General features: G+C 42.2%; 1 protein-coding gene across 1 annotated transcript in view; it reads right to left on the reverse strand.

Moving 5' to 3' along the window:
• PPTC7 (protein phosphatase targeting COQ7) overlaps positions 1-26166 on the reverse strand; it is a 50571-nt gene that overhangs the window by 17753 nt on the left and 6652 nt on the right. Inside the window, exon 2 of the mRNA XM_008004701.3 lies at positions 1348-1527. Coding sequence (XP_008002892.1) covers positions 1348-1527 — 180 coding nt within the window. The remainder of the gene's footprint in view (positions 1-1347; positions 1528-26166) is intronic.

Below are 26166 nucleotides of genomic sequence, written 5' to 3' on the forward strand. Positions count from 1 at the left end.
TAAATGTCAATGGTGACTGGGAGGGAGGCTTTCTAGTAACTAGAAAGATGCTGGCAATGAGCAGAAATGTAATAATACCCTGAGAGTCTGCTTAGAAGGCTGGGTAAGTTCCCAGGAAACCATTTAACAAACGAATGTAGAGGCCTGGCCAAAGGATGCTCCATTAGCATACCAGAAAAACAACCCCTAGATATTTGGTTTTAAGTTTTCTAATACAAGATTATCAGGGGTCTAAGTTGTGCCAAGTTATTTCACCAACTAATCACCTGTTAGTGTGAGGTGACCACAACTTGAACTCATTACAGGTAATGAACTGAATTTTGCAGGCCAGATCCTTTCTTTTCTTTCCTCTTGTTCTTCTTTCTTCTTTTACCAAGTTTTAGAATCCCTCAACAATACAGTTTTAACCTTTTATGTTTCTAAACTTGAAATATGTGGAATCTGTTAGGTGGAATTCTGCAATGTCCTCTCTTCCCTTCACAACATGTTCCTGAGTAGAGCATGCAACTTTAAGTCATTTCTTTTCACAATGTATTTTTCTACAACAGACAGACTTTTAGGTTGTCCCCAGTTCTCTGCTATTATTGGCAACATTTTGAGAACATTCTCATACCTATCTCTTGGTTCACATATTGTGCAAGAGTTTCTCTAGTCTAGGGTAAACACCTAGAAGTGCAATTGCTGCGGCATACTATGTGTTCATATTTAATACCAAATTGTTTTCCGAAGTGCTGTACCTATCCACATTCCCTCCAAACAGTACTAAGTATTCTGGTTAGTCTATAGTTTCTCTCTTTTTTTTTTTTTTTTTGGAGACAGGGTTTCGCTCTTGTGGTCCAGTTTGGAGTGCAATGGTGCCATCTTGGCTCACCGTAACCTCCACCTCCTGGGTTCAAGTGATTCTCCTGCCTCAGCCTCCCGAGTAGCTGGGATTACAGGCATGCACCACCATGCCCGGTGAATTTTTGTATTTTTAGTAGAGACGGGTTTTCACCGAGTTAGCCAGATGGTCTCAATCTCCTGACCTCATGATTTGCCCTCTTTGGCCTCCCAAAGTGCTGGGATTACAGATGTGAACAACATAGTAGAGAGACAGGGTTTCTCTATGTTCGTTAGGCTGGTCTCGAACTCCCGACCTCAGGTGATCTGCCCGCCTCAGCCTCCCAAAGTGCTGGGATTACAGGCGTGAACCACTGCGCCCAGCGGTTAGCCTATAGTTTCTCTATCACACTCTGCTTAGTAGGAAGAGCCTCAGAAAAAAGCTGGTCTGGTAAGTGATTTTCTTGGTTTTGTTTTTAACTATCTAGGGGGCTTCATTAGAGGAAAACACATAAGATATCCACTTACCGAGCAAAGGTACTTTATTTTGCAGCAACTCACAGTAGCTTGTGGTGAGAATTCCAATGGGATTACTAGGTACGAACCGTCCTTCTTTTACTAAACGTTCACATGTCCGCATTAAAGTCCCTGAGAACTGAGATGGATCAACTCCATAGTCTCTCCAGCCTCCTACACCATCTGCAACCCCTGAAGAAAAAAAAATTACATTAAAAGAACAATCTTACCAACTTCTCAGGAATTCTTACCTCTGTTTTCTCCTAACAGTTAATTTCACTACATGCTACTACATATATTTACTCCAAAATTCATAATAAAAAGCATTCACGTTTAATGTATTCTACACTAACACTCCTAAGCCACATTCTCTACTTAGAATTTGGCCTTTCATATATTGATGAATAAACTTTTGAGCTACCACAGGGTGGCATTGCCTACCAGCCAAGACTTCAATTTCAGCAGGATTAGCACCTGTGTATAGATGTATTTGTCATTAATACTTTGTTGTCTTTTATAAGAATGAAAATTGATTTTTAAACAAAGTGCTGATGCTAGTGATGATACAACTGAGTCAGAGATGGAGATCACAAAGAACATCAAAAGCAGCAAACATTGGTCAATCACTGGGAAATAAAGAACAAAATTGAGAACATATCCCATCCCCTCTCCTTCTACCCTGTAGAGGGCGGTACTGTACAATACAATAGCCATTCCACACGTGGCTACTGAGCATCTGAAACGGGGGTAGCCCAACTTGAGATGTGCCCCTCTAAGTATAAAACACACAGTGGGCCGGGCGCGGTGGCTCACACCTGTAATCCCAGCACTTTGGGAGGCCAAGGAGGGCAAATCATGAGGTCAGGAGATTGAGACCATCCTGGCTAACTCGGTGAAAACCCGTCTCTACTAAAAATACAAAAAATTAGCTGGGCATGGTGGTGGGCGCCTGTAGTCCCAGCTACTCGGGAGGCTGAGGCAGGAAAATGGCGTGAACTTGGGAAGCCAAGCTTGCTGTGAGCCAAGATTGCTCCACTTCACTCCAGCTTGGGCAATGGAGCGAGATTCCGTCTCAAAAACAAAAAACAAACAAACAAAACACAGTGGATTTTGAAAACTTAATATGAAAAAAAGTATAATCTCTTTGGGAGGCCAAGGCAGGTAGATTGCCTGAGGTCAGGAGATCGAGATCAGCCTGACCAACATGGTGAAACCCCGTCTTATACTAAAAATACAAAAAATTAGCCAGGTATGGTGGCAGGCACCTGTAATCCCAGCTACTTGGGAGGCTGAGGCTGGGGAATTGCTTGAACCTGGGAAGCGGAGGTTGCGATGAGCCGAGATCGCGCCATTGCATTCAAGCCTGGGCAACAAGAGTGAAACTCCATCGCTCTGTCGCCAGGCTGGAGTGCAGTGGTGTGATCTCAGCTCAATGCAACCTCTCCGCCTCCCGGGTTCAACGGATTCTCCTGCCTCAACGTCCCGAGTAGCTGGGACTACAGGTGCATGCCACCACACCTGGCTAATTTTTTTGTATTTGTAGTAGAGAAGGGGTTTCACCGTGTTAACCAGGATGGTCTCATCTCCTGACCTCATGATCTGCTGGCCACGGCCTCCCAAAGTACTGGGATTACAAGTATGAGCCACCGCACCCATCCCCCCAAGACCTGCTTGGACAACACGGTGAGTCCCTGACTCTACTAAAAATAAAAAAATTAGCCGGGCATAGTGGTGTGCACCTGTAGTCCCAGCTACTCAGGAGGCTGAGGCGGGAGGATTGCTTGAGCCCACGTGGTTGGGGCTACAGTGAGCCATGATTACACCACTGCACTCCAGCATGGGTGGACCAGCAAGACCTGGCCTCAAAAAATGAAACAGAAAAAGAAAGAATATTTTGGATATAAAGCACCAAAGAGAACGCATTATCAAGACTGAGCTCACCTTTCTTTATTTACCTATTTTTTTTTTTGAGACAGAGTCTCGCTCTGTCACCCAGGCTGAAGGACAGTGGCATGATCTCAGCTCACGGCAACCTCTGCCTCCCAGGTTTAAGTGATTCTCCTGCTTCAGCCTCCCTAGCTGGGACTACGGGTGCTCGACACTACACCTAGCTTTTATTTTTAGCAGAGACAGGGTTTTGCCATGTTGGCCAGGCTGGTCTCAAACTCCTGACTTCAAGTGATCTGCCCACCTCGGCTTCCCAAGGTGCTGGGATTTACAGGCATCAGCCACTGCATCCGGCCAAATTTCACCTTTTAAAAAATTAATTATTGGCCGGGCGCGGTGGCTCAAGCCTGTAATCCCAGCACTTTGGGAGGCCGAGACGGGCGGATCACGAGGTCAGGAGATCGAGACCATCCTGGCTAACCCGGTGAAACCCCGTCTCTACTAAAAAATACAAAAATCTAGCCGGGCGAGGTGGCGGGCGCCTGTAGTCCCAGCTACTCGGGAGGCTGAGGCAGGAGAATGGCGTGAACCCGGGAGGCGGAGCTTGCAGTGAGCTGAGATCCGGCCACTGCACTCCAGCCTGGGCGACAGAGCGAAACTCCGCCTCAAAAAAAATAAATAAATAAATAAATAAAATAAAAAAATAAAAAAAATAAAAAATAAATAAAAAATTAATTATTATTATTTTTAGAGACAGTGGCTTGCTCTGTTGTCCAGGTTGGAGTGTAGTGTTAGGATCACAGCTCATTGCAGTCTTGAACTCACAGGCTTAAATGATCCTCCTACCTCAGCCTCCTGAGTAGCAAGGATTACAGGGTCGTGCCACCACACCTCGCTAGTTTTTGTTTGTCTGGCAATACAGAGACAGGATCTCACTATATTGCCCAGGCTGGTTCTGAACTCCTGGGCTCAACTGATCCTCCTGCCTCAGCCTCCCAAAGAGCTGGGATTACAGGCATAAGCCACCATGCCTGGCCTCTTTTTATTTTAATATGAATACTAAGAAATTTAAAATTACATATGTGGCTCACATTATATTTCTACTGGATAGTACTAGTATAGAGCTTTTGATAGGCCCAAAGAGTTGCTGATGAGTTTAGAGTCTGCTTAAAGCTCCTTTATCAAGAGGAAATTAGTGTTTAAGAAAGTCAATAAAATATCAAAGCCATCATACAATCTTCTACTCAAACTCTTGCAAAACACCAAGCTATTCTTTCAAACACTAAAACTAATTTCTATCTACTAAATTCAAAGACACTGAGAGAAAATGTCAAAAATATACATTATTAAGGCTTTAAATGGTCTTTCTGGAAGGATCCATAAGAAATATTAGCAATGGTTGCTTTAGAAATAAGGAACTGAAAATGATCCATGAACAAAATGGGAATTTTTGCCTTTTACTTCATACTATTCTGTATTGTTTTAATTTTATTTTTATCATGAGCATGTATCACGATTTTTTAAAACAGAGATTTTATAATTTTTAAAACTTTCTGAGCATGAAACATCCTTCCCATATACACATTTATTTGTACATTCAACTTTAAGAATGTATTTGGTACAAAAGTAGCAGAGTGCCTATATACACATCCCTGAAAAAAGGGCTTAACATGAATTGGACACATGAAACTATTTCTCTGGGGATGGCAGTTATCAAAAAGAAAGGCAACACACTGTGAAAAAGTAAGAGGAAACAGAATTGGAAGACATAAAGAAGGCGACAAATAGTTTATCACCATTGGGACAGCAACTTTCCCCACCTATGTGACCAACTAATAAGCCAAATTTCACGATGGGGCAATTCCAAACTAGCTAATTAAAGTAATAAAAAGTCTGGGATTGGTTTCAAAATATTTAAGGGGTTGAAGCAGGAGTGACAGAAGCACAGATGAAACAAGACTGGCCATGAATAGAAGCTGAATAAGAAGTACACCAATCTCTCTACTTTGATATATATTTGAAATTTTCCATAACACAACATTTAAATAATAACGATAACAAGTTTATAAAGAAAAAAGACCCTTTTGCCTGCTGTGTGGAGAGCAAGAGTGGAAGGAGGAGATTAAGTAAGAGATCCATTTCATAGTCCACTTTCACAGTCCACTGACAATCTGCTGGCAGTGTAGTTAGAGGTGTGCAGACATTTGGGATCCATGAAACAGAACACGTGGATTGAGGGGTGAGGGTGAGGGAAAGAGAAGCAGCTGGGCTAACTAGGAATCTATCTTACAAGGAACAGCACATTTCACTGTTTTTCAAGGAGTTGTGAGGAGATTTGGGAAACTTTTTATATTAAGAGAATTTAAGATCATTTAAATAGGAACTTCTTTGGAGAAATTCTTATTTTACTAGGAGTAAGATTTCACCACAATTTAAAACACAACAATTTATGTTAAAATATAGAATATAACTATAAGCCTTGCAACACTATCTGATGAATCATTCATTCTTTTCAAACTACTGCCTGCTTCAGGGAAGAATTTCTTCTTAACTAGTCTCTGATACAACTTCAATTAACTTTAACTACAAATTGGTTTCATCTGCAAATGCCCTTCACAAGAAAACCATTAAAATCTAAAATAACATTTAGAGTTGATCCTCGATCCTCACACTCACTAAATAATCTGTCAGCAGGTTGAGTCTGACCTGACACAGCCCTTCAACATTAATCAGATTTCTCCCAGAATAGAGCGCAACCTTTTGGGCACCTGTTTGCTTTGTCACACAGGCAAAGGATGCCGAGCAAAACACCACTGACCAAATCTCTTTAGGGGAGACAGAAATTCAAAAAGCATATAAACTCTTCAATAAAGCTGTAGGGAAAAAAACCTTAATACAGTACATATATATATAACTAAGTTATATGAGGGGAAGAGTTGTATTTGGGATAAGAATCAGACTAAAACTAGAATGACCTACATGTATATACGAAACCTAATTTTATTCATACTAGGTGGTTGTTTCTACACAGAAATTGGTATGTCCTCTATTGCAAAAGCTTCAGACTGCAAAGAGCAAGAACACACTTTAAACAGTGGAACTAATCCAGACATAAAGGGAAATTTCATTCAGAATACATTTCAAAGGTAAAGAAAACTAATTGTTAATTAAGATCCCAAAGATGTCAGGAATACAACTATCAAATAGCAAAGGATAAGAATAAGAATACCCTAAGAGCAAATAGAGGCCACACGTGGACCACCACATTGTGCACACTGCGCTAGGAAATAAGGGGGCTGAGAGAAAGCCGGTCTCTGAGAAGCTCCCCTGCTAGTGGGGAGCTAGACTTTTCACAGATAAATCACACAAACGGCTCCCATAAACGCTGCTGCGGGAGGGTCAACAGCCAGTGGTTAGTGCTTACGGACGCGACGAGAATGGAGCACCTCATTAGTGCTTACGGACATGACAAGAATGGAGCACCTCAAGAACAGTGTCAGCCTGCTCTGAAAGTGGCATTCGGATAGTCCCTGGCGGGGGTCAGCCAGATTTCCGTGGCAGAGAAGGATAACAAGAAGAAAAGAAAGGCAGACAACTAGACGCTGGGGCTTGGGTGAGCAGGGAGAAGCTGAAAAATGCAGAGCAGTAGCAAAAGTTGTAGAAAATCAAGAATGCCAGTCCAAGATTTCTTGAAGTTCTTTATGCTACTGACCTATGCTGCCTAACATGGGAGCCACTAGCCACGTGTGGCTATTGAGTCTAAAATGTCACTTGTTTGGATTGAGAAGTGCTTGCTATTAAGTGTAAAATACATTCTGGATTCCAAAAACTTAGTACCAACAAAAGAAAAACTAAAATCACTTAGTAATAGTTTTGTTTTCTTTTAAGAGATGGGGGTCTCACTCTAGCCCAGGCTGGAGTGGTGGCCTGATCATAGCTTACTGCAGTCTTGAACTCCTGGGCTCAAGTGTTCCTCCCATCTCAGCCTCCTTAGTAGCTGGGATTACAGACACACTCTGACACATATAGCATTTTTTTTTTTTAAGTTTTTGTAGAAACAGGGTCTCACTATATTGCCCAGGCTGGTCTCAAACTTCTGGGCTCAAGCAATCTCACACCTTGGCCTCTCAAAGTGCTGAGATTATGGGCATGAGCCACTGGATCTGGCCAAGTTAAATATATATATATATATATATAAGGCATAGTTAAGAGGTTAACAACGATAATAAAATAGAACAATTATAACAATATACTATAATAAATGTTGTGTAAATGTGGTCTCTGTCTATATTATTGTTATGTAATGTGGGTGTATTAGTCCATTCTCATGCTGCTATGAAGAAATACCTGAGACTAGGCAATTTATAAAGGAAAGAGGTTTAATTGATTCATAGTTCTGCATGGCTAGAGAGGCCTCAGGAAACTTACAATCATGGCAGAAGGGGAAGCAAACACATCCTTCTTCACATGGCAGCAGGAGAGAGAAGTGCTGAGCAAAAGGGGAAAAGCCCCTTATAAAACCATCAGATCTTATGAGAACTCACTATCACAACAGTAGCATGGGGGTTTACGGGGATTATGGGAATTACAATTCAAGATGAAATCTGAGTGAGGACAATGCCAAAACACATCAATGGGTAACTGAAACCTCAAATAAGGGGGAACTACTGTTTCTGGATTTGGGGAATGAGAAAGTATCGATTAGATTATTCTACAGTTGGCAAGGGTGTGTAAATGCCTTTAAAAGACATTTAATTCTGTCTTGGGTATGTCGAACTTCAGGTGCCAGCCGGGCATCTTTGTGGAAGTGTTGTGTATAAAGTGAGGAACTATGAGTTTGCGGCTGGGAAGGCAAGTTGGGGCCAGAAAATCTGAGAATTGACGCCTTAGTGGTAAATGAGACACTCAGGTAAGGGATCCAGTTTGTCAGAATGATATAATCTCTACGGAGGTAGAGAGAAGTGAAACTAAGAAGTAGGCTGAATTAATAACTAGAAAGGCCTTGAATGCCAAGATAAAGAGGTTGCACCAAATATAGAAGCTATTTCCTTTAATTCACTGTAATCATCTTATGTCTCCATTAATAACATTCCTTGAGCACACATCTAGCTTAAGTGTTTCCTTTGACCCAAAATCCAATTAAAATCACTATTAGATTATGATAATGGTTACATATCAGAAATAGCTGAGCAAAAGACTGAGAAGAGACACAGAAAAATCCTTTAGTGCATTTTTTTGTTTCTTTGTTTATGTTTTTTCAGACGGAGTCTCGCTCTGTCGCCCAGGCTGGAGTGCAGTGGTGTGATCTTGGCTCACTGTAACCTCTGCCTCCCGGGTTCAAGTGATTCTCCTGCCTCAGCCTCCCCAGTAGCTGGGACTACAGGCACGCACCACCACGCTCGGCTAATTTTTTGTATTTTTAGTAGAGACGGGGTTTCACCATGTTGGCCAGGATGTTCTTGAACTCCTGACCTCGTGATCCGCCCACCTCGGCCTCCCAAAGTGCTGGGATTACAGTCGTGAACCACCGTGCCCAGCCTAGTTTTATCTTTTCAATGGAAATGTCAGTTTTATGAAGCAAAATGAGCAATTAGAAAATAGTTACAGTATTTATGTTTCTACAAAGTATTTTATTAGGTTTTCCATAGACTGATTTTTTTTCCCTTTTTCTTTTTTTAACAGCATCCTGCTCTGTCTCCCAGGCTGGAATGCAGTGGTGCAAACACAGCTCACTGTAACTTCAAACTCCTGGGCTCAAGGGATCCTCCCACTTCAGCCTCCAGAGTAGCTATGACTACAGGAATGCACCACCACAGATAACTCATTTTTTTTTTTAAATTTTTTGTAGAGATGCGGTCTCATTATGTTGCCCAGGCTGGTCTCAAACTCCTGGGCTCAAGTGATCCTCCTGCCTCAGTCTCCCAAAGTGCTGGGATTACAAGCACAAATCATCATGCCTGGTCTCACAGACTGATTTTCTATGGTTAAGAGTTAAAAAGGGAAGCAAAAAGAGTAATTCTGGGTGTCTGCCATCATTAAGTGTTTATAAGAATAAAAAAAATTTTTTTTTTTTTAAAGAAATGGGGTCTCGGGCCCAGCATGGTGTTTCACGCCTGTAATCACAGCACTTTGGGAGGCCGAGGTGGGCAGATCACTTGAGGTCACGAGTTCAAGACCAGCCTGTCCAACAAGGTGAAACCCCGTCTCTACTAAAAATACAACAATTAGCGGGGCGTGGTGGTGCGTGCCTGTAATCTCAGCTTTTTGGGATGCTGAGGCAGGAGAATCACTTGAAGGAGGTGGAGGTTGCAGTGAGCCAAGATTGCATCACTGTACTCCAGCCTAGGCGACAGAGCAAGCTGCTGCCTCAGGGAAAAAAAAAAAGAAATGAGGTCTCACTCTGTCACCCAGACTGGAATGCAGTGGCCAGTAATAGCTCACTGCAGCCTCGAACTCCTGAACTCAAGAGATTCTCCCATTTCAGCCTCCCGAATATCTGAGACTACAGGCATGTGCCACCATACCCAGCTATTTATTTTTTGTAGGGATGGGTCCTCGCCATGTTGCCCAGGGTAGTCTTGAACTCCTAGGCTCAAGTGATCCTCCTGCTTCGGCCTCCCAAAATGCTAGAATTACAGGAATGGGCTACTGAGCCCAGCCAAGAAGAAAATTCTTAAGCAATTTTCATTTTTCTAATTAACATGTTTTTGTCTTTGCCAAAATTGTATAACCATGCAAAATGGTAGTTATGACCAGGAGTGGTAGCTCATACCTGTAATCCCAGCATATTGGGAGGCTGAGGTAGGAGGATTGTTTGAGCTAAGGAGTTCGAGACCAGCCTGGGCAACATAGCAAAATCTGTCTCTACAAAAACATTTAAAAATCAGCCAGGGATGGTGGCACACACCTGTAGTTCCAGCTAAACAGGAGGCTGAGGGTGGGAGGATTGCTCGAGTCCAGGAGGTCAATGCTGCAATGAGCTGTGATCACTGCGATCACACTACCTGCACTTCAGCCTGAGCGACAGAGCAAGACCCTGTCTCCAAAAAACAACAAAAAAAAAGGTAGTTATAACCAAATGATAGCTATCTTAAAAATCCTATCTTCCCAATTACACAGTCGCCTAACTGTGTATTGCAAAAGGCTCACTATAAGAAAGACTTCTGAACGTCAAAATCAGCAAGAGCCTCTCAAATACTGTCCTCCATTATCAGCCATCAGCATGATGTTGCAATTATTTTAAACCCTTCCTACTGCACTCATCTTCAGACTGACATGCATTTACCTACAAAGTAAACGTTTTAAGAATAAATGCTAAATTTCAATTTTAACAAAAGCATCAATGAAGAACAACAATTTGATTTTGTTCACAAATGTATTTAATGTACACTCTGGCAGAATTTCAAATATTAAGTAGTACCCAAAGTTAACAGCTTTATTCCTTGCATCTTTCATGATCTCAAGCCATCTTACATCAAGCCTCGCATTCCAAAGCAGCATACTGGCTCTACATGGGTTGTCTTTCCATCAGTGAAACACATCTCCTGCCTACTAGGATGGGTACTTGATAGTGAACTGAAACTCTAGAGGAGAAACTGAGTAAGAATCTGGCAGGATCACAAGAGTTGAATAATAGAAGTATCAGGAGACCCTCTGTACTCTGAGGAATAAGGGTATCTGCTTTTACACTTTCTGCAGTAAGGGGCCATCTAATGAGAAAGGGGGCTAAGCAATATTTATTGCAGTATGACAGCCATCTTATTTTCAGATGCTGAGACTTTTCAAAGACTATAGTGTTCTCAGAGGCAACCTCATTTGTCTAAAGACATCACAGCATGAAGCACTATAACTGGAAAAAAAAAAATGAGATCAGAGTAGAAACTCAATTTCCTATCCAATGGAACAGATAACATTTATATCAACATTTCTTTTTCTTTTTTCTTTCTTTCTTTTTTGAGATGGAGTCTCACTCTGTGGCCCAGGCTGGAGGGCAGTGGTGCAATCTCAGCTCACTGCAACCTCCGCCTCCCAGGTTCAAGCAACTCTCCTGCCTCAGCCTCCCCAGTAGCTGGTATTACAGGCACCCACCACCTTGCTTGGCCAATTTTTGTATTTGTATACAGACATGGGGTTTTGCCATGTTGGCCAGGCTGGTCTCAAACTCCTGACCTCAAGTGATTCCCTCCAACACAGCCTTGGGCTCCCAAAGTGCTAGGATTACAGGCATGAACCACCACATCCAGCCTATATCAACATTTCTTAAACCTCAACTATTTGGGCACTTAAGAACGTTCCCAACAGGAAGCAGTGGCTCATGCCTGTAATCCCAGCACTGTGGGAGGCTGAGGCGGGCGGATCATTTGAGTTCAGGAGTTGGAGAGCAACCTAAGCAACACGGTAAAACCTCTGTCTCTACTAAAAAGACAAAAACTTAGCCAGGTATGGTGGCACACGCCTGTGGTCCCAGCTGCTTGGGGGACAGGGGCAGAAGGATCACTTGAGTCTGGGAGCTGTGATTGTGCCACCGTACTCGGGCCTGGGTAACACAGCAAGACCTGCCTCAAAAAAACCCCCAAGAAAACAAAAAACAAAAAACACTCCCCTGTGATTCAGGACTGTGAAATGTATCTGCAAATAATTATCCCAAAGGGAGAGTCGCTTGAGTCCAGGAGGTTGAAGCTGCAGTGAGGTATCACTATGCCACCGCAATCCAGCCTGGGTGAAAGAATGAGACACTGTCTCTATTTTAAAAATTAAAAAAAATTGGCCAGGTGTGGTGGCTCACACCTGTAATCCCAGCACTTTGGGAGGCCGAGGCAGGCGAATCATCTAACATCGGGAGTTCGAGACCAGCCTGACAAACATAGTGAAACCCTGTCTCTACCAAAAATACAAAAATTAGCTGGGCGTGGTAGTGCATGCCTGTAATCCCAGCTACTCGGGAGGCTGAGGCAGGAGAATCACTAGAACCCAGGAGGCGGAGGTTCTGGTGAGCCAAGATTGCACCATTGCACTCCAGCCTGGGCAACAAGAGCAAAACTCCATCTCAAAAATTTAAAAAAAAAAAAAAAAAAAAAATTAGCCTGGCCTGGTGGCACATGCCTGTAGTCCCAGCTACTAGAAGGCTGAGGCAGGAGAATCGTTTGAACCCAGGAGGCGGAGGTTGCACAGGGAGCTGAGATCGCACCACAACACTCCAGCCTGGGCAACAGATTGAGACTCCGTCTCAAAAAAAAAAAAAAAAAAAAAAAAAAAAAAATCCAAAATGAATGAAAAGCAGGATTACTGAAAAACTATATTCAACAAATATATTCTATCAAGTTATACATAAAAATGCCATTTGCTTTTTGACTAACAACAGTCCTTTCAGTTCTATGGAAGTAAAATTATATAGATTATGCTGCACTTCCTGTTTTAACAAGTGAAATACTCCCTTTGCAAGAAGTTTCTGGCCCAGTGCAGTGGCTCACACCTATAATCCCAGCACTTTGGGAGGCTGAGGTGAGCAGATCACTTGAGGTCAGGAGTTTGAGACCAGCCTGGCCAACATGGTGAAACTTCATCTTTACTAAAATTATAAAAATGAACCAGGCATGGTGGCGCACGCCTATAATACCAGCTAGTTGGGTAACTAAGGCAGGAGAATCGCTTGAACCCAGGAAGCAGAGGTTGCAGTGAGCTGTGATCGAGCCACTGCACTCCAGCCTGGGTGACAGAGCAAGACTCTGTCTCAAAAAAAGAAAAAAGAAAAGAAAAAAAAAAGAAGAAAGATGTTTCTGGCCAGGTGCAGTGGCTCATGCCTATAATCCCAGCACTTTGGGAGGTCGAGGTGGGTGGATCACCTGAGGTCAGGAGTTCGAGACCAGCCTGGTCAAAGTGGCAAAATCCTGTCTCTACTAAAAATACAAAAATTAGCTGGGCTTGGTAGTGGGCACCTGCAGTCTCAGCTACTTAGGAAGCTGAGACAGAACTGCCTGAACCCGGGAGGCAGAGACTGCAGTGAGCAAAGATTGTGCCATTGCACTCCAGCCTGGGCAACAGGGTGAGTGAGACTACATCTCAAAAAAAAAAAAAAAAAAAAAAAGAAGAAGAAAAAAGAAGTTTCCGCCGGGCACGGTGGCTCAAGCCTGTAATCCCAGCACTTTGGGAGGCCGAGACGGGCGGATCACGAGGTCAGGAGATCGAGACCATCCTGGATAACACGGTGAAACCCCGTCTCTACTGAAAATACAAAAACTAGCCGGGCGAGGTGGCGGGCGCCTGTAGTCCCAGCTACTTGGGAGGCTGAGGCAGGAGAATGGCGTAAACCCGGGAGGCGGAGCTTGCAGTGAGCTGAGATCCGGCCAATGCAGTCCAGCCCAGGCTACAGAGCAAGACTCCGTCTCAAAAAAAAAAAAAAAAAAAAAAAAAAAAAGAAGTTTCCATTCCACATTAATCACAATGAAATCTGTGTCTTTTGATTCTCCAGAGATCAATACTACGTCAAGAACAAGATCTCTAAGCAGAAGTTAATTCAGAAGTGAAGGTAATGAAGCTCAAACGATGGAAAGAAAGGTTCAACTCTGTAATAAAATGTGTGAAAATGGCCACATGAGGTGGCTTACGCCTGTAATCCCAGCTCTTTGGGAGGCTGAGGCAGGTGGATCAACCTGAGGTCAGGAGTTCAAGACCAGCCTGGCCAACATGGTGAAACCCCATTTCTACTAAAAATCAAAATTAGCCATGCATGGTAGCACATGTCTGTAATCCCAGGTACTCAGGAGACTGAGGCAGTAGAATCGCTTGAACCTGGGAGGCAGAAGTTGTGGTGAGCCAAGATTGTGCCATTGCACTCCAGTCTAGGCAGCAAGAGCAAAATTCCATCTCAAAAAAAAAAAAAGTGTGAAAATGGAAACTATAGGCAAAACTCAAATAACAAAATCAAAGCTGGAATAAGTGGTTCATTTTGTGTTTGAGAATTCCAAACAAAATAGTTAGCTATTCCTTGCTAGCTTAGTAAATATGAGACTATTTAAGAATTAATCAAATTAATGAGCCTCCACATACACTTACACCTATGTCTAGAATACTTCATTAACTAGAGAAGATAATTTCCAGACTATTCTGGGCAGTTGCCTTGTCTTAAAAAGCAGTGAAAGGCACTGACATGAGGATTAGGAAACGATTGTGTGAAGGCAAAGAAACTTAAGGTCAACCTTTTAAAAATAAAAATGTTTTTCCTTTAACTTCAATAATTCTGTATAAATACCAAACACTGAATGTGGAATTACCTATTCCGGTTCAACTGTGGCTTGGGGAACTTGTGCAACTTACAGACTTGGTATGAATCACTGGCCTGCCTTCCATAAGCTGCAGAGTTGAAGGTTAAGTCACTGAAAAGGTCACTTCACTTTTTCTGGCCTGCCACAGTATCTTCCTCAAATGCCAAGTGCTGTTAGCAATGCTTTCTGGACAGGAGAAAGCAACAAACAAATCATCTGGGAGGTCATACTTATTGTAAGTTATGAACAGCAGAGGCAGGGCACTAAGTATGTTACAGAATTAAGAGCCTCTATTAAAGCTGTGGCTTCAGTTTGTTTTCAGGTGTTAGAAAATGTCACATAATACCAAATAATTCAAAACTTAAGTAAGGAAGTAACAAGCAATTAAAGGTGAGCTATCTGTTATGTGCCTACTTATACTGGCCCTTTAGGCCGGGGAGAAGGTTTTCCTTCTGTTTATAATTTACAAGATTAGATCTAGAATTCTTGTCAACCTGTTATTTCTGACAAGCCATATATCCTTGACCTAACCCCAAAGAAGATACTATTTACCCACCGCTTTCTTCACCTTCTATAAAAATAAGGGCTGGCCTTGACTAAAATAGGCACCCTCTGGGAGAGGTCTATAGTCACATGCGGCATGGCACAAATGTAACTTTTTTTTCCCCTTTAAATGAGAACATCATTCCTTTGAATAGCCTGCCAAGTGGAGAGCTGTCTCTTAACTTCTGAACACTAATTTTGTATACACACACACACACACACACACACATATTTTTTTTTGAGACAGAGTTTCGCTTTTGTCGTCCAGGATGGAGTGCAATGGCGCAATCTCAGCTCACTGCAACCTCCACCTCCCGGGTTTAGGAGATTCTCCTGCCTCAGCCTCCTGAGTAGCTGGGATTATAGGCACCCATAACCATGCCCGGCTAATTTTTTGTATTTTTAGCAGAGATGGGGTTTCACCATCTTGGCCAGGCTGGTCTTGAACTCCTGACCTCAAGTGATCAGCCTTGGCCTCTCAAAGTGCTGGGATTACAGGCATGAGCCACCGCGCCTGGCCCATACTTTCCAATTTTTTAGCAATGAGTAATGTTAGCTTTATGGGAAGGATGACAAGAACTATTTATGTAAATCAGGTAAAAACTACATTCTATACTTACATTTAATATTAAAACTATCCAACACATTTTATTGGACATTTACTGTATGCAAGACACTACCATGAAAGGGGGCTAAAGGGATTTATATGTAATAAAATATTTCCTGCATATAGGAACTGAAAATGAAGTGATTTTGTCTGAGGAGGACAGTTCAGGGAGATTCAAGATATATGACTACAATAAAGCAAAATATGCACCAATAAAAACAAAAGCAAAGAAGGTCAGATTATGCATAGCTGAAGGAATCAAACGGATTCATGAAGAAGTGTCTGAAATGAGCCTTGAAGGATAAAAGAAAACATGAGTTGTAGGAGAGGTTGACGAGACAGGCATTTTGAGCAACTCCCTAGGATTCTGACTTACAGGAATAAAGTACAAGTCATAGCAGGTGAGAGTTCTAAGAGCAGGGAAACTTGACCTCCAGGTCTATTACACTCATGCCAGGAACCTCTCACCATTAATCAGCGCAAACAATGCAGTGTAGAGCTTATGGCATTTAGGAGGTCCAAGGAAAGGCTGGCCTGAGGCTACCAAACTCAACAAGGCTTGTGAAGCTTTTGTTTTAACTAATAGTTAACAGTTGAGCAAAACCCCTTAATTAAAACAAAAGTAATAGCTAATAACTAAGTAGAATTCACAATCAGCCAAAATTACCTCCCTAAAAGAAAGTCTAAAATGATAATTTCTAACTGGAAAGGCAATGTGGGATACTGAGCAAGGACACAGGCTCTGGAGGCAGATCTGGGTTCAAACTCCAGCCCCAGAACAAGATGTGCTAAGCGTGGCCTTGAGCAGCTCTCTGAGCTTCAGTAGTTTCACCTGTGAATGGAGTCGTAGCCTCAATTTCACAGGGCTGGTGTGAGGAACGAGGATAACCTGTTCAGAACACCTGCCAGTGCTCCGCTCACAGCCAACATTCGGCAAGTGAGAGTTATGCCTATCTTTAAGAAAGGCCAGTGAGCAGCAAACAGACCAGCCTAGACTGCAGCAATCAGAAAACAGTCTTTGGCCCATGTTTGTAGGCTGCCAGCTCTACAAATACTAGTCTGTGGCCACAACCAAAAGACAATGCCCACTCAGAGATAATGCATAAAAGATGAGTAGTCCATTCAGCTCTTTCAGTCATACATCTACCACCATTCAATATTCCATTAAACATTCAACAGTAACATTTTCAAGTACTAAGAAATAAACGTATATTTGTCTCCAAAAATAACAAGGAAAAAAGGATTTACCTGCACTTTGAAAAGAATATTTTCCCCAGAAGGACTCTGAAGTAACCTTATTTAGCAAATATTTATTCAGAGCCTGCCGCCTCCTCTGTGTCAGGATTCCAACTCAAAAATTTCTCATTTTACATGGGAAATCCTAAAACTATGAGGAATACATACATGGGCCTAACCATTTTCTTTGTCACTACAATAATACCAGTGTCTTTATAGCGATCTTCCCTTCTCTTTTCTTCCTCTGTATATTGTGAGCCCCCAGAGGGCTGAGTCTCACACTGCTAACCGTCGTTTCATCCTCATTGGCTGGCCTAGTACCTGGCCCAATGATTCCCCACCCTTGCCGCATACTGAGATTACCTATGGAACCCCAGCCCTACTCCCTGAGTTGGTGTGGCCAGGGTGGGCCTAGGCCTCTCAGCACAGGTTATTCTAGTGAGAATTAGCAGTCCAGCTGGATAGAAGCATTCCACAAGCCTGATGGTTCTGCTTGTAAATTGCCTCTTGTACCAAACAATGCCATTTTCTGTTCCCAAACTTGATCCTTCCTTTTTGCATTTCCCACCCTAATTAACGGCAGCCCAGCTACCCATACTTCTAGGCTTAGAAGCCTGGGTGACAGAGCAAGACTCTGTCTCGAAAAAAAAAAGAAAAAAAAAAGAAACCCTAAGGCATCTTCCAAGTGCAAAACCTCTAAATCAATTTCCACTCCTCTTTCTTTCATCCGCTGACCAATTATCACCAAGTCTACAATGAGTCTGAAGCTCTACTACTTCTCACTGCCCTAGGTAAAGCCCTTTCTAGCTCAGACTATTTCAGTAGCTTCGTAACTGGTCTTTTGCCTTCAGTTCTCCCATTACACCCTCTGTATCGATTTGTTTTTTTACAACATCGCAATGTCCATGTTACTTCCCTAGTCAAATACCTTCCATGTATATATATATTTATTTGCTTGTATATGTAAAATATTCTTTTTTTTTTTTTTTTTTTGAGATGGAGTCTGGCTCTGTCGCCCAGGCTGGGGTGCAGTGGCCGGATCTCAGCTCACTGCAAGCTCCGCCTCCCGGGTTTACGCCATTCTCCTGCCGCAGCCTCCGGAGTAGCTGGGACTACAGGCGCCCGCCACCTCGCCCGGCTAGTTTTTTGTATTTTTTAATAGAGACGGGGTTTCACCGTGTTAGCCAGGATGGTCTCGATCTCCTGACCTAGTGATCCGCCCGTCTCGGCCTCCCAAAGTGCTGGGATTACAGGCTTGAGCCACCGAGCCCGGCTAAAATATTCTTTAGGAGGATACACAGAAACTAGTAACTCTGGTTGCCTCTTGAGAGGACTTTGTAGCTTGGAGACAAGGGTGGTGAGACTTCACTGTGCACTCTTTTGAATTCTGAATACCTTTTAAATTCTCTACCATTTGAATGTGCTGCCTCTTCAAAAGCAAAGACCTCTTCTATAGCTTCCTCCCCACCTACCCCCCCCAAAAAACAAACAAAACCAAACAAAAAAACCACCCAATTCCTTAACATGACAATTTAGTCTCAGTCTATTTTCTAACATCAATTCTCAACACTGCCCCCTATGCCGACCCTACCAGCCATGAAACAGCTACAGTTTTGGGGATCTACTTTGCCTTTGCTGAGCCCTCAATCTGGAGCATCCCCATTCTTCTCATTTGCCTCAGCTTACTGAAAAACCTGTCTCTTAAGTCCTGACGCTGTGCCCCTACAACCTCATGCGTATTTTTTTTTATTTTTATTTTTTGAGATGGAGTCTCACTCTGTAGCCCAGGCTGGAGTACAGTGCCGCAATCTCGGTCACTGCAAGCTCCGCCTCCCGGGTTCACGCCATTCTCCTGCCTCAGCCTCCCGAGTAGCTGGGACTACGGGCGCCTGCCACCACGTCCGGCTAATTTTTTTGTATTTTTAGTAAAGACGGGGTTTCACCGTGTTAGCCAGGATGGTCTGGATCTCCTGACCTGGTGATCCACCCGCCTCGGCCTCCCAAAGTGCTGGGATTATAGGCACGAGCCACCGTGCCCGGCCCTCATGCGTATTCTTTCACACCAGTCCTGTGCATGTTTGCCTTCCCCACAGGACTATGAAACATCAGGGTTGAAGTCTGTTTTGTTCATTAGTCTTTAAAACACCTGTCAGGAACTAATAGGAAGCAACCAATAAACAATGAATTCAGCTGACCACACATGAAAAGTTAGAACACCAATCATCTGGTATACAAACTTTTAGCCAAAAACTCCAAAGGGATTGAACCTGGTAATGGATCCTAGCGTTTCACAAGGTGTCATTCCCTGGGTCAGAACTCGCTACAAGATGTTCCTCTAACAGGCCATTCAAAGAGAAGGCTGCCAGGCAAGGTGGCTCAAGCCTGTAGTCTCAACTACTTGGGAGGCTGAGGCAGAAGGATGGCTTCAGTTCAGGTCGAGGCTGCAGTGCACTACAACTGCACCTGTGTAGAGAAAAGCTAATGTACTCCAGCCTGGACAATACAGCAAGACCCTATACTCCCCCCACCGTCCCCCCCCCACCCAAAAAAAAGCCAGGCATGGTGGCTCACACCTGTAATCCCAGCACTTTGGGTGGCCAAGGTGGACAGATCACTTGAGGTCAGGAGATCAAGACCAGCCTGGCCAACATGGTGAAACCCCATCTCTACTAAAAATACAAAAAATAGCCGGGCATGGTGGCGGGTGCCTGTAATCCCAGCTACATGGGAGGCTGAGGCAGGAGAACTGCTTGAACCCAGGAGGTGGAGGTTGCAGTGAGCGGAGATCACACCACTGTACTCCAGCCTGGGTGACAGAGTGAGACTCCGTCTCAAAAAATAAAAATAAAAAAAGACAAAGAGAGGACTGAGCTGATGGAAAGAGCATTAAAGAAAAGTCTGGAGATAACACAGCTCCCAACTTTCTTTGCCACTAACTGGACCTAAGATACTGGTCAAATCGTTTCGCTAAGATTTAGTTTCCTCATCTGTGAAATGAGGGGCAGGAAGACGCAGTCTCTCTAGAGTCCTTTTCTTGGATCCAAGACTGTGGGACTTTTAAGTCACACTGCAGGAAAAAAGAGCCAGTTTAACAAACTCTTTATAAACAAAGGTTAACAAATAGGGCTATCCTGTCTTCATTCAGTTAGGAAAAGAAAACAAAACAAATAGGGCTATACTTTGCATTTCACATACAATATTACATTTACTGCATGGACTAGTCTTGAAACAAAGGCTCCATTTCAGGCTTCCCAATTTATCATCTCTTGTCCTTATTGCACTGCCACATGTATATTTCCAGTGAAGTTTCAAAAATGATTTAGAGAGTGGAAACACTGCCCCTTGTCCTTTCACTTTAGTTTTAAACACCTAACTAAAATGTTGGCAAAGTTTCTCTTTTTTAAGCCACTAACAAACACCTCAACCACTTTTCAATTTGAAATTCCAATAAAAGAATAAAAGATGATGGTCAAGCATAAGATCCTGGAACAACAACAACAACAAACAAGATGGTTATAAATTAGTATTAATTGACTTCACTGAAGTCAAATGATCTATAAATATGCATGTATAGAATTGTGCAGTAATTATTGCTGCTCACCTCTAACTGTGCCTAATTTATAAATTAAACTTTATCACAGGTATGTATGTATGTATGTAGGTATGTATGTATAGGAAAAAACATAGCCTATATAGGGTTTGATACTAAACAGTTTCAGGCATCCAGAAAACACACTAACCCTGTTATTCAAAGATCATTGAGGGTTTGGTGAATTGTGTATTTTAATAAGAAAAAAATGACAGGATCAAAATGGCCTCTCAAAACCAAGAGAAATGGATTTCTAACAACAATGCATACATAAGGCATCCTTATTTAGACTTTCTCATTTCATTGAAACACTAATGATTTCATTGAAACACTAATGATTTCAATTAGTGGTCAACCTAGAGGCCATAGACAGTTTTCTAGCTCTTATGGAAATAGCTTAAATCTTATTTTCTTGCCCCAAACTGCTACTATTCAAACATAGCAGATGTGAAAACGGAAGGACTTTTTGTTTGCCTCATTTGTTGCCCAGCCAACCTTTTGCATTTACCTCAAATGACAGCATAGACTAATTTTGATAGTTCAAAAAACTTGCTAGGTAGCAGCATCCTTGAAAGATAACGTGGCTGGGTGCAGTGGCTCACCTCACACCTGTAATCTCAGAACTTTGGGAGGCCAAGGCGGGCAGATCATGAGATCATGAGTTCAAGACCAGCCTAGCCAACATAGTGAAACCCCATCTCTACTAAGAATACAAAAATTAGCCGGATGTGGTGGCATGTGCCTGTAGTCCCAGCTACTAGGGAGGCTGAGGCGGGAGAATCGCTTGAACTGGGAGGCGGAGGTTGCAGTGAGCTGAGACCACGTCACTGCACTCCTGCCTGGGTGACAGAGTGAGTCTCCTTCTCAAAAAAAAAAAAAAAAAAAAAGACAAAGATAACAATGTACAGAGTAGTCCAAAAAGAAACAAATTCCCTTTCTTTTCAAAATACTTTGTTAATGAGTACCAGAACAGTACAAAAATGTGTTGGAATTCACCAAGTAAAAATAGTACTGGGCCCTTCAGCAGAAAGCACTCCTTACAGTAAGTCACTTTCGTAGTCTCTGGCAAAGTTTTTGCAGTAATTTTGTAGTCCTTAGGATTCACACCAACAATTCAATCCATTCTAGAACAGTTCATCAACTCTAAACTTATTCATCTCGAAAACCACTATTTGGGAACCTAGTAAATTCATAAATTCTTAAGTGAGACAGACTCAAGATCCACAATAAGCTTGCTGATGAGAGCAATTTCACAGCAGTTGGGAAAGTAATATATAACCTTTCTGGGGGACCTATGGTAATCTTTTTATTTATTTATTGGGACCAGTCTCGCTCTGTCGCCCACGCTGGAGCACAGTGGCGTGATCTCAGCTCACGGCAACCTCCACCTCCTGGGTTCAAGCAATTCTCCTGCCTCAACCTCCTGAGTAGTTGGGATTACAGGCGACTGCCACTACGCCCAGCTAATTTTTGTATTTTCAGTAGAGATGGGTTTTTACCATGTTGGCCAGGCTGCTCTCAAACTCCCGACCTCCAGGGATCTGCGTGCTTTGGCCTCCTGAAGTGTTGGGATTATAGGCATAAACCACCATGCCTGGCCCTATGGTCATCTTTATCAAAGGCCTTGCAAATGCTCATAGGCTTTGACCCCCTCTTCAAGGAATTTACCCTGAGGAAATATTCGGATGTAAAGAGATACTCATTCTAGTGTTATTTATAACAGAAAATTGGAAACAACCTAAATAACCACAAATAGAGGACTGGTTTAGTAACTGATAGGCTATAAATGCAGGAGAATATGATGCAGTTATGCTTACCAGTATGGAAACATGCACTCCAACATGCTTTTGGAGTCATACACTATTACAAACTCCATTTGCATACTCTTGCAACTTTTTAAGCTTTACAGAGTAGAATGCATATTAATCTAATGTGTATTCTATGTTATTTAATAACATGTATACAATTATATACACAAAGGCTAGAGGGAACCACAATGACTATAGCTTACTATAGCTGAGTTATGAATTATAGGTGTTTTATGTGGTACTTCTCTAAAGACCTGTTACTTTTATAAGCACTAAACAGCCATTAATTAAAAAGCACTACACAGGCCGGGCACAGTGGCTCACACCTGTAATCCCAGCACTTTGGGAGGCCCAGGCGGGCAGATTACTTGAGATTAGGAGTTCAAGACCAGCCTGACCAACACAGAGAAACCCTGTCTCTACTAAAAATGCAAAATTAGCCGGGTGTGGTGGCACATGCCTGTAATCCCAGCTACTCAGGAGGCTGAGGCAGGAGAATTGCTTGAACCCGGGAGGCGGAGATTGCGCCACTGCATTCCAGCCTGGGCAACAAGAGCAAAACTCTGTCTCTAAATAAATAAATAAATAAAGGCACTACACAGGCTGGCACATGGTTCATGCCTTAAATCCCAGCACTCTGAGAAGCTGAGGTGGGAGGATTGCTGGAGCCCAGGAATTTGAGACCAGACTGGGCAACACAGAGAGACTCTGTCTCTACAATAATTAAAAAATAAATAAATAAATAAATAAAAATAAAAGCATTAGATATGCAAGCAAGAGACCTAGGTTCAAGTCCCAATATAATACTAACTATACTACCATTATTTGATGTGTCAAAATTTTATAGATGAGGAAACAGATTCAGATTAAGTGGAGATAAGAGCAGCAGCTTTGTAGTTACAAAGATTAAATAAGGTAAAATATAAACGCTTTTGCAACTTCTAAGGCACTATATAAAGCACTAGAAGGATGGGAGAATCATGTTTTGTGTTAGATATCAAACAACTGGCTTAGAAGAAAAAAGAATGAAGCATTTTTACGCCTTAAAGAAAAGCTTCTTCTATCCTTCCCCATTCCCCAATCCTCAATCCCCAATCCTGTTGGGGATTTTTCCTGTTGGAGATTTTATTCAAAAATATTTAGCACATCTTTTCTTCTTTAAAAACTTTAAATTGAAAGAGCTGTGCCAGTTGTCAATTCAAGTTGCAATGAATGATAAGTCGTGTGTTAGCCTAATGGCCTCTGCAATAGGTCAGCTTTTACAAAAAGTCTTGATTTATGACATGCAATTTTGTGAACTGTTAGGAAACAAATTATTTTAGTTCTCAGGGAAATAGAAAACTCCCTATCAGATTATTATTATTATTATTATTATTCTTGAGACAGAGACTGGCTCTGTCATCCACGTTGGAGTGCAGTGGCACGATCTCGGCCCACTGCAACCTCTGCTTTCAGCGTTCAAGTGATTCTCATGTCTCAGCCTCCCTAGTAGCTGGGATTACAGGTGCATGCCACCATGTCGGTTTTTTGTTTTTAACTTTTAGTGGAGACGGGGTTTCGCCATGTTGGCCAGGCTGGTCTTGAACTTCTGACCTCAAATGATCCACCTGCCTTGGCCTCCCAAAGTTCTGGGATTATAGGTCGTGACCCACCGCACCTGGCCCCTATCAGATTTTTAAAATATATGACAACTCCCAAACAAGACAGACTCATAAATTTTGTTGCTAACAACAAAAATTAGGATCCAGGACATCACTTCTTAAAAAGAGACCAAAAGTTAACATCTAATTTTGAAAGGCAAGCTCACATTATTTTTAATAAACTAAAACTTCCAGTTTGAAAAGTCAAATTTCTTTAGAAATAAAATACTGCTAACTTACTTTTGCAAAGCATTTTCCTAAAACTTCTGAACCTAAAGCCCCAGGCAAGACCTCTCTCTAAAAGGCATGGGAACATAAAATGAATTTGACATTTAGTTTGAACTTAACTTTAGCATTTGAGCTACTCAAAGGACATGGTTGTAGGTCACATTCTAACCTAGTGTAGTGCTTCTGGTGTCATACACTAGTACAAACTCCATTTGGATACTGTTGCAACCATTCAGGTTATGTATTGCCCAGTTTCATAAAGCAGTGCTAAAGTTCAGGGTACAGCCTCCTCCCATCCAGGAACCCCACCTCAAAAAAAAAAAAAAGAAACCTCCACAACAGCTTCCATCTGTAATCTACCTTCTGCTACAATTTAAAACCTCCTTTAAAAATGCACTTATAAAAAGTAAACAGTTATGCTTCTAAAATTCAATTACTTGCACTACAGAAGGATTCAACCAGAATCCTTTGAAGAGATTAAGAAATTGAGAGATAAACTGTAAGTTAGGAAAATTTTAAACTAAGCTAGAAAAATCTCAAAACAGTTGTGAAGAAAGGAAAAGTAGCTCTGAAGCTATAACAAATGAGGAAATGACTTCAAAAATAAAGGTACCTTATAAGTACCTTATAAAAACTGCAATACACCTATATAGCAAAATGAGAAAAATATCAAGGAACAGAAGTTTAAAAAGCAAACAGCAGGCCGGGCGCGGTGGCTCAAGCCTGTAATCCCAGCACTTTGGGAGGCCGAGGTGGGTGGATCACGAGGTCAGGAGATCGAGACCATCCTGGCTAACACGGTGAAACCCCATCTCTACTAAAAATACAAAAAAAAAAAAAAAAATTAGCCGGGCGTGGTGGCAGGCGCCTGTAGTCCCAGCTACTCGGGAGGCTGAGGCAGGAGAATGGCGTGAACCCAGGAGGTGGAGCTTGCAGTGAGCTGAGATAGTGCCACTGCACTCCAGCCTGGGCGACAGAGCAAGACACCGCCTCAAAAAAAAAAAAAAAAAAGCAAACAGCAAACCTCTATCCATCAACCCTGTAATCTTACGTATTACAGAATGAAAGAACACTCAGAATAGTCAGAAAGCCACTAGTCAGTGGCTTCCTAAACCCTGCTATTTCATTAGTCCTAGATGGCTCTTTTACTAAACCCAGTCACACTTCCTTATTAATATTCCACAATTCTCTTGGAAGCACACAGCTCATTATGAAATCAGGCATATTTAAAACACCGATTGATCTCAGAATTTATATATTTGATTACTGCAATTTTAAAAATATTTTCGCTTATATAAAGTAATTATATGTATATTAATACCATATAACTACATAAAAAAAGAGCTATATTTCTCACAAAGTTAAACAAGGTTACAATATGACCCAGTAATTCTACTCCTACGTATATATCCCCTCAAAATAAAAACATATGTCCATACAAAAGCTTGTACACAAATGTGCTTAGTACTATTCACCGCAGCCCAAAGTGGAAACAATTCAGTGGCCCCATCAACAGATGAATGGATCAACAAAATGTGGTATATTCATACAATGGAACATTATTCAGTCATAAAAAGGGAGGAAGTACTGAAACATGCTCCAACATGGATCAACTCTGAAAACATGCTAAGGGAAAACATGCTAAGGGAAAGGCCACATATTACATGATCCATTTGTATGAAATGTCTCAAACACAAATCCACAGAAAGAATCTAGTTTCTGTTGCCAGGGACTGGGGGATGGGGAGTGACTGCTAATGGATAGGGGGTTTCTTGGGGGGTGATGAAAAACATTCTGGAACTAGATAGTGGCAGCGGCTGTACAACTCTGTGAATGTAAAAACTACTGAACTGTACACTTTAAAAGGATACATGCTATGGAATGTGAATTATACATATCAGTTTTTAAAAATTCACTCAAGGGGCTGGGCGCGCGGCTCACGCCTGTAATTCCAGCACTGTGGGAGGCAAAGGCAGGTGGATTGCCTGAGGTCAGGAGTTTGAGACTAGCCTGGCCAACATGGTGAAACTCC

This window comes from Chlorocebus sabaeus, chromosome 11 (assembly GCF_047675955.1).
Source record: "Chlorocebus sabaeus isolate Y175 chromosome 11, mChlSab1.0.hap1, whole genome shotgun sequence".
Classification (NCBI taxonomy): domain Eukaryota; kingdom Metazoa; phylum Chordata; class Mammalia; order Primates; family Cercopithecidae; genus Chlorocebus; species Chlorocebus sabaeus.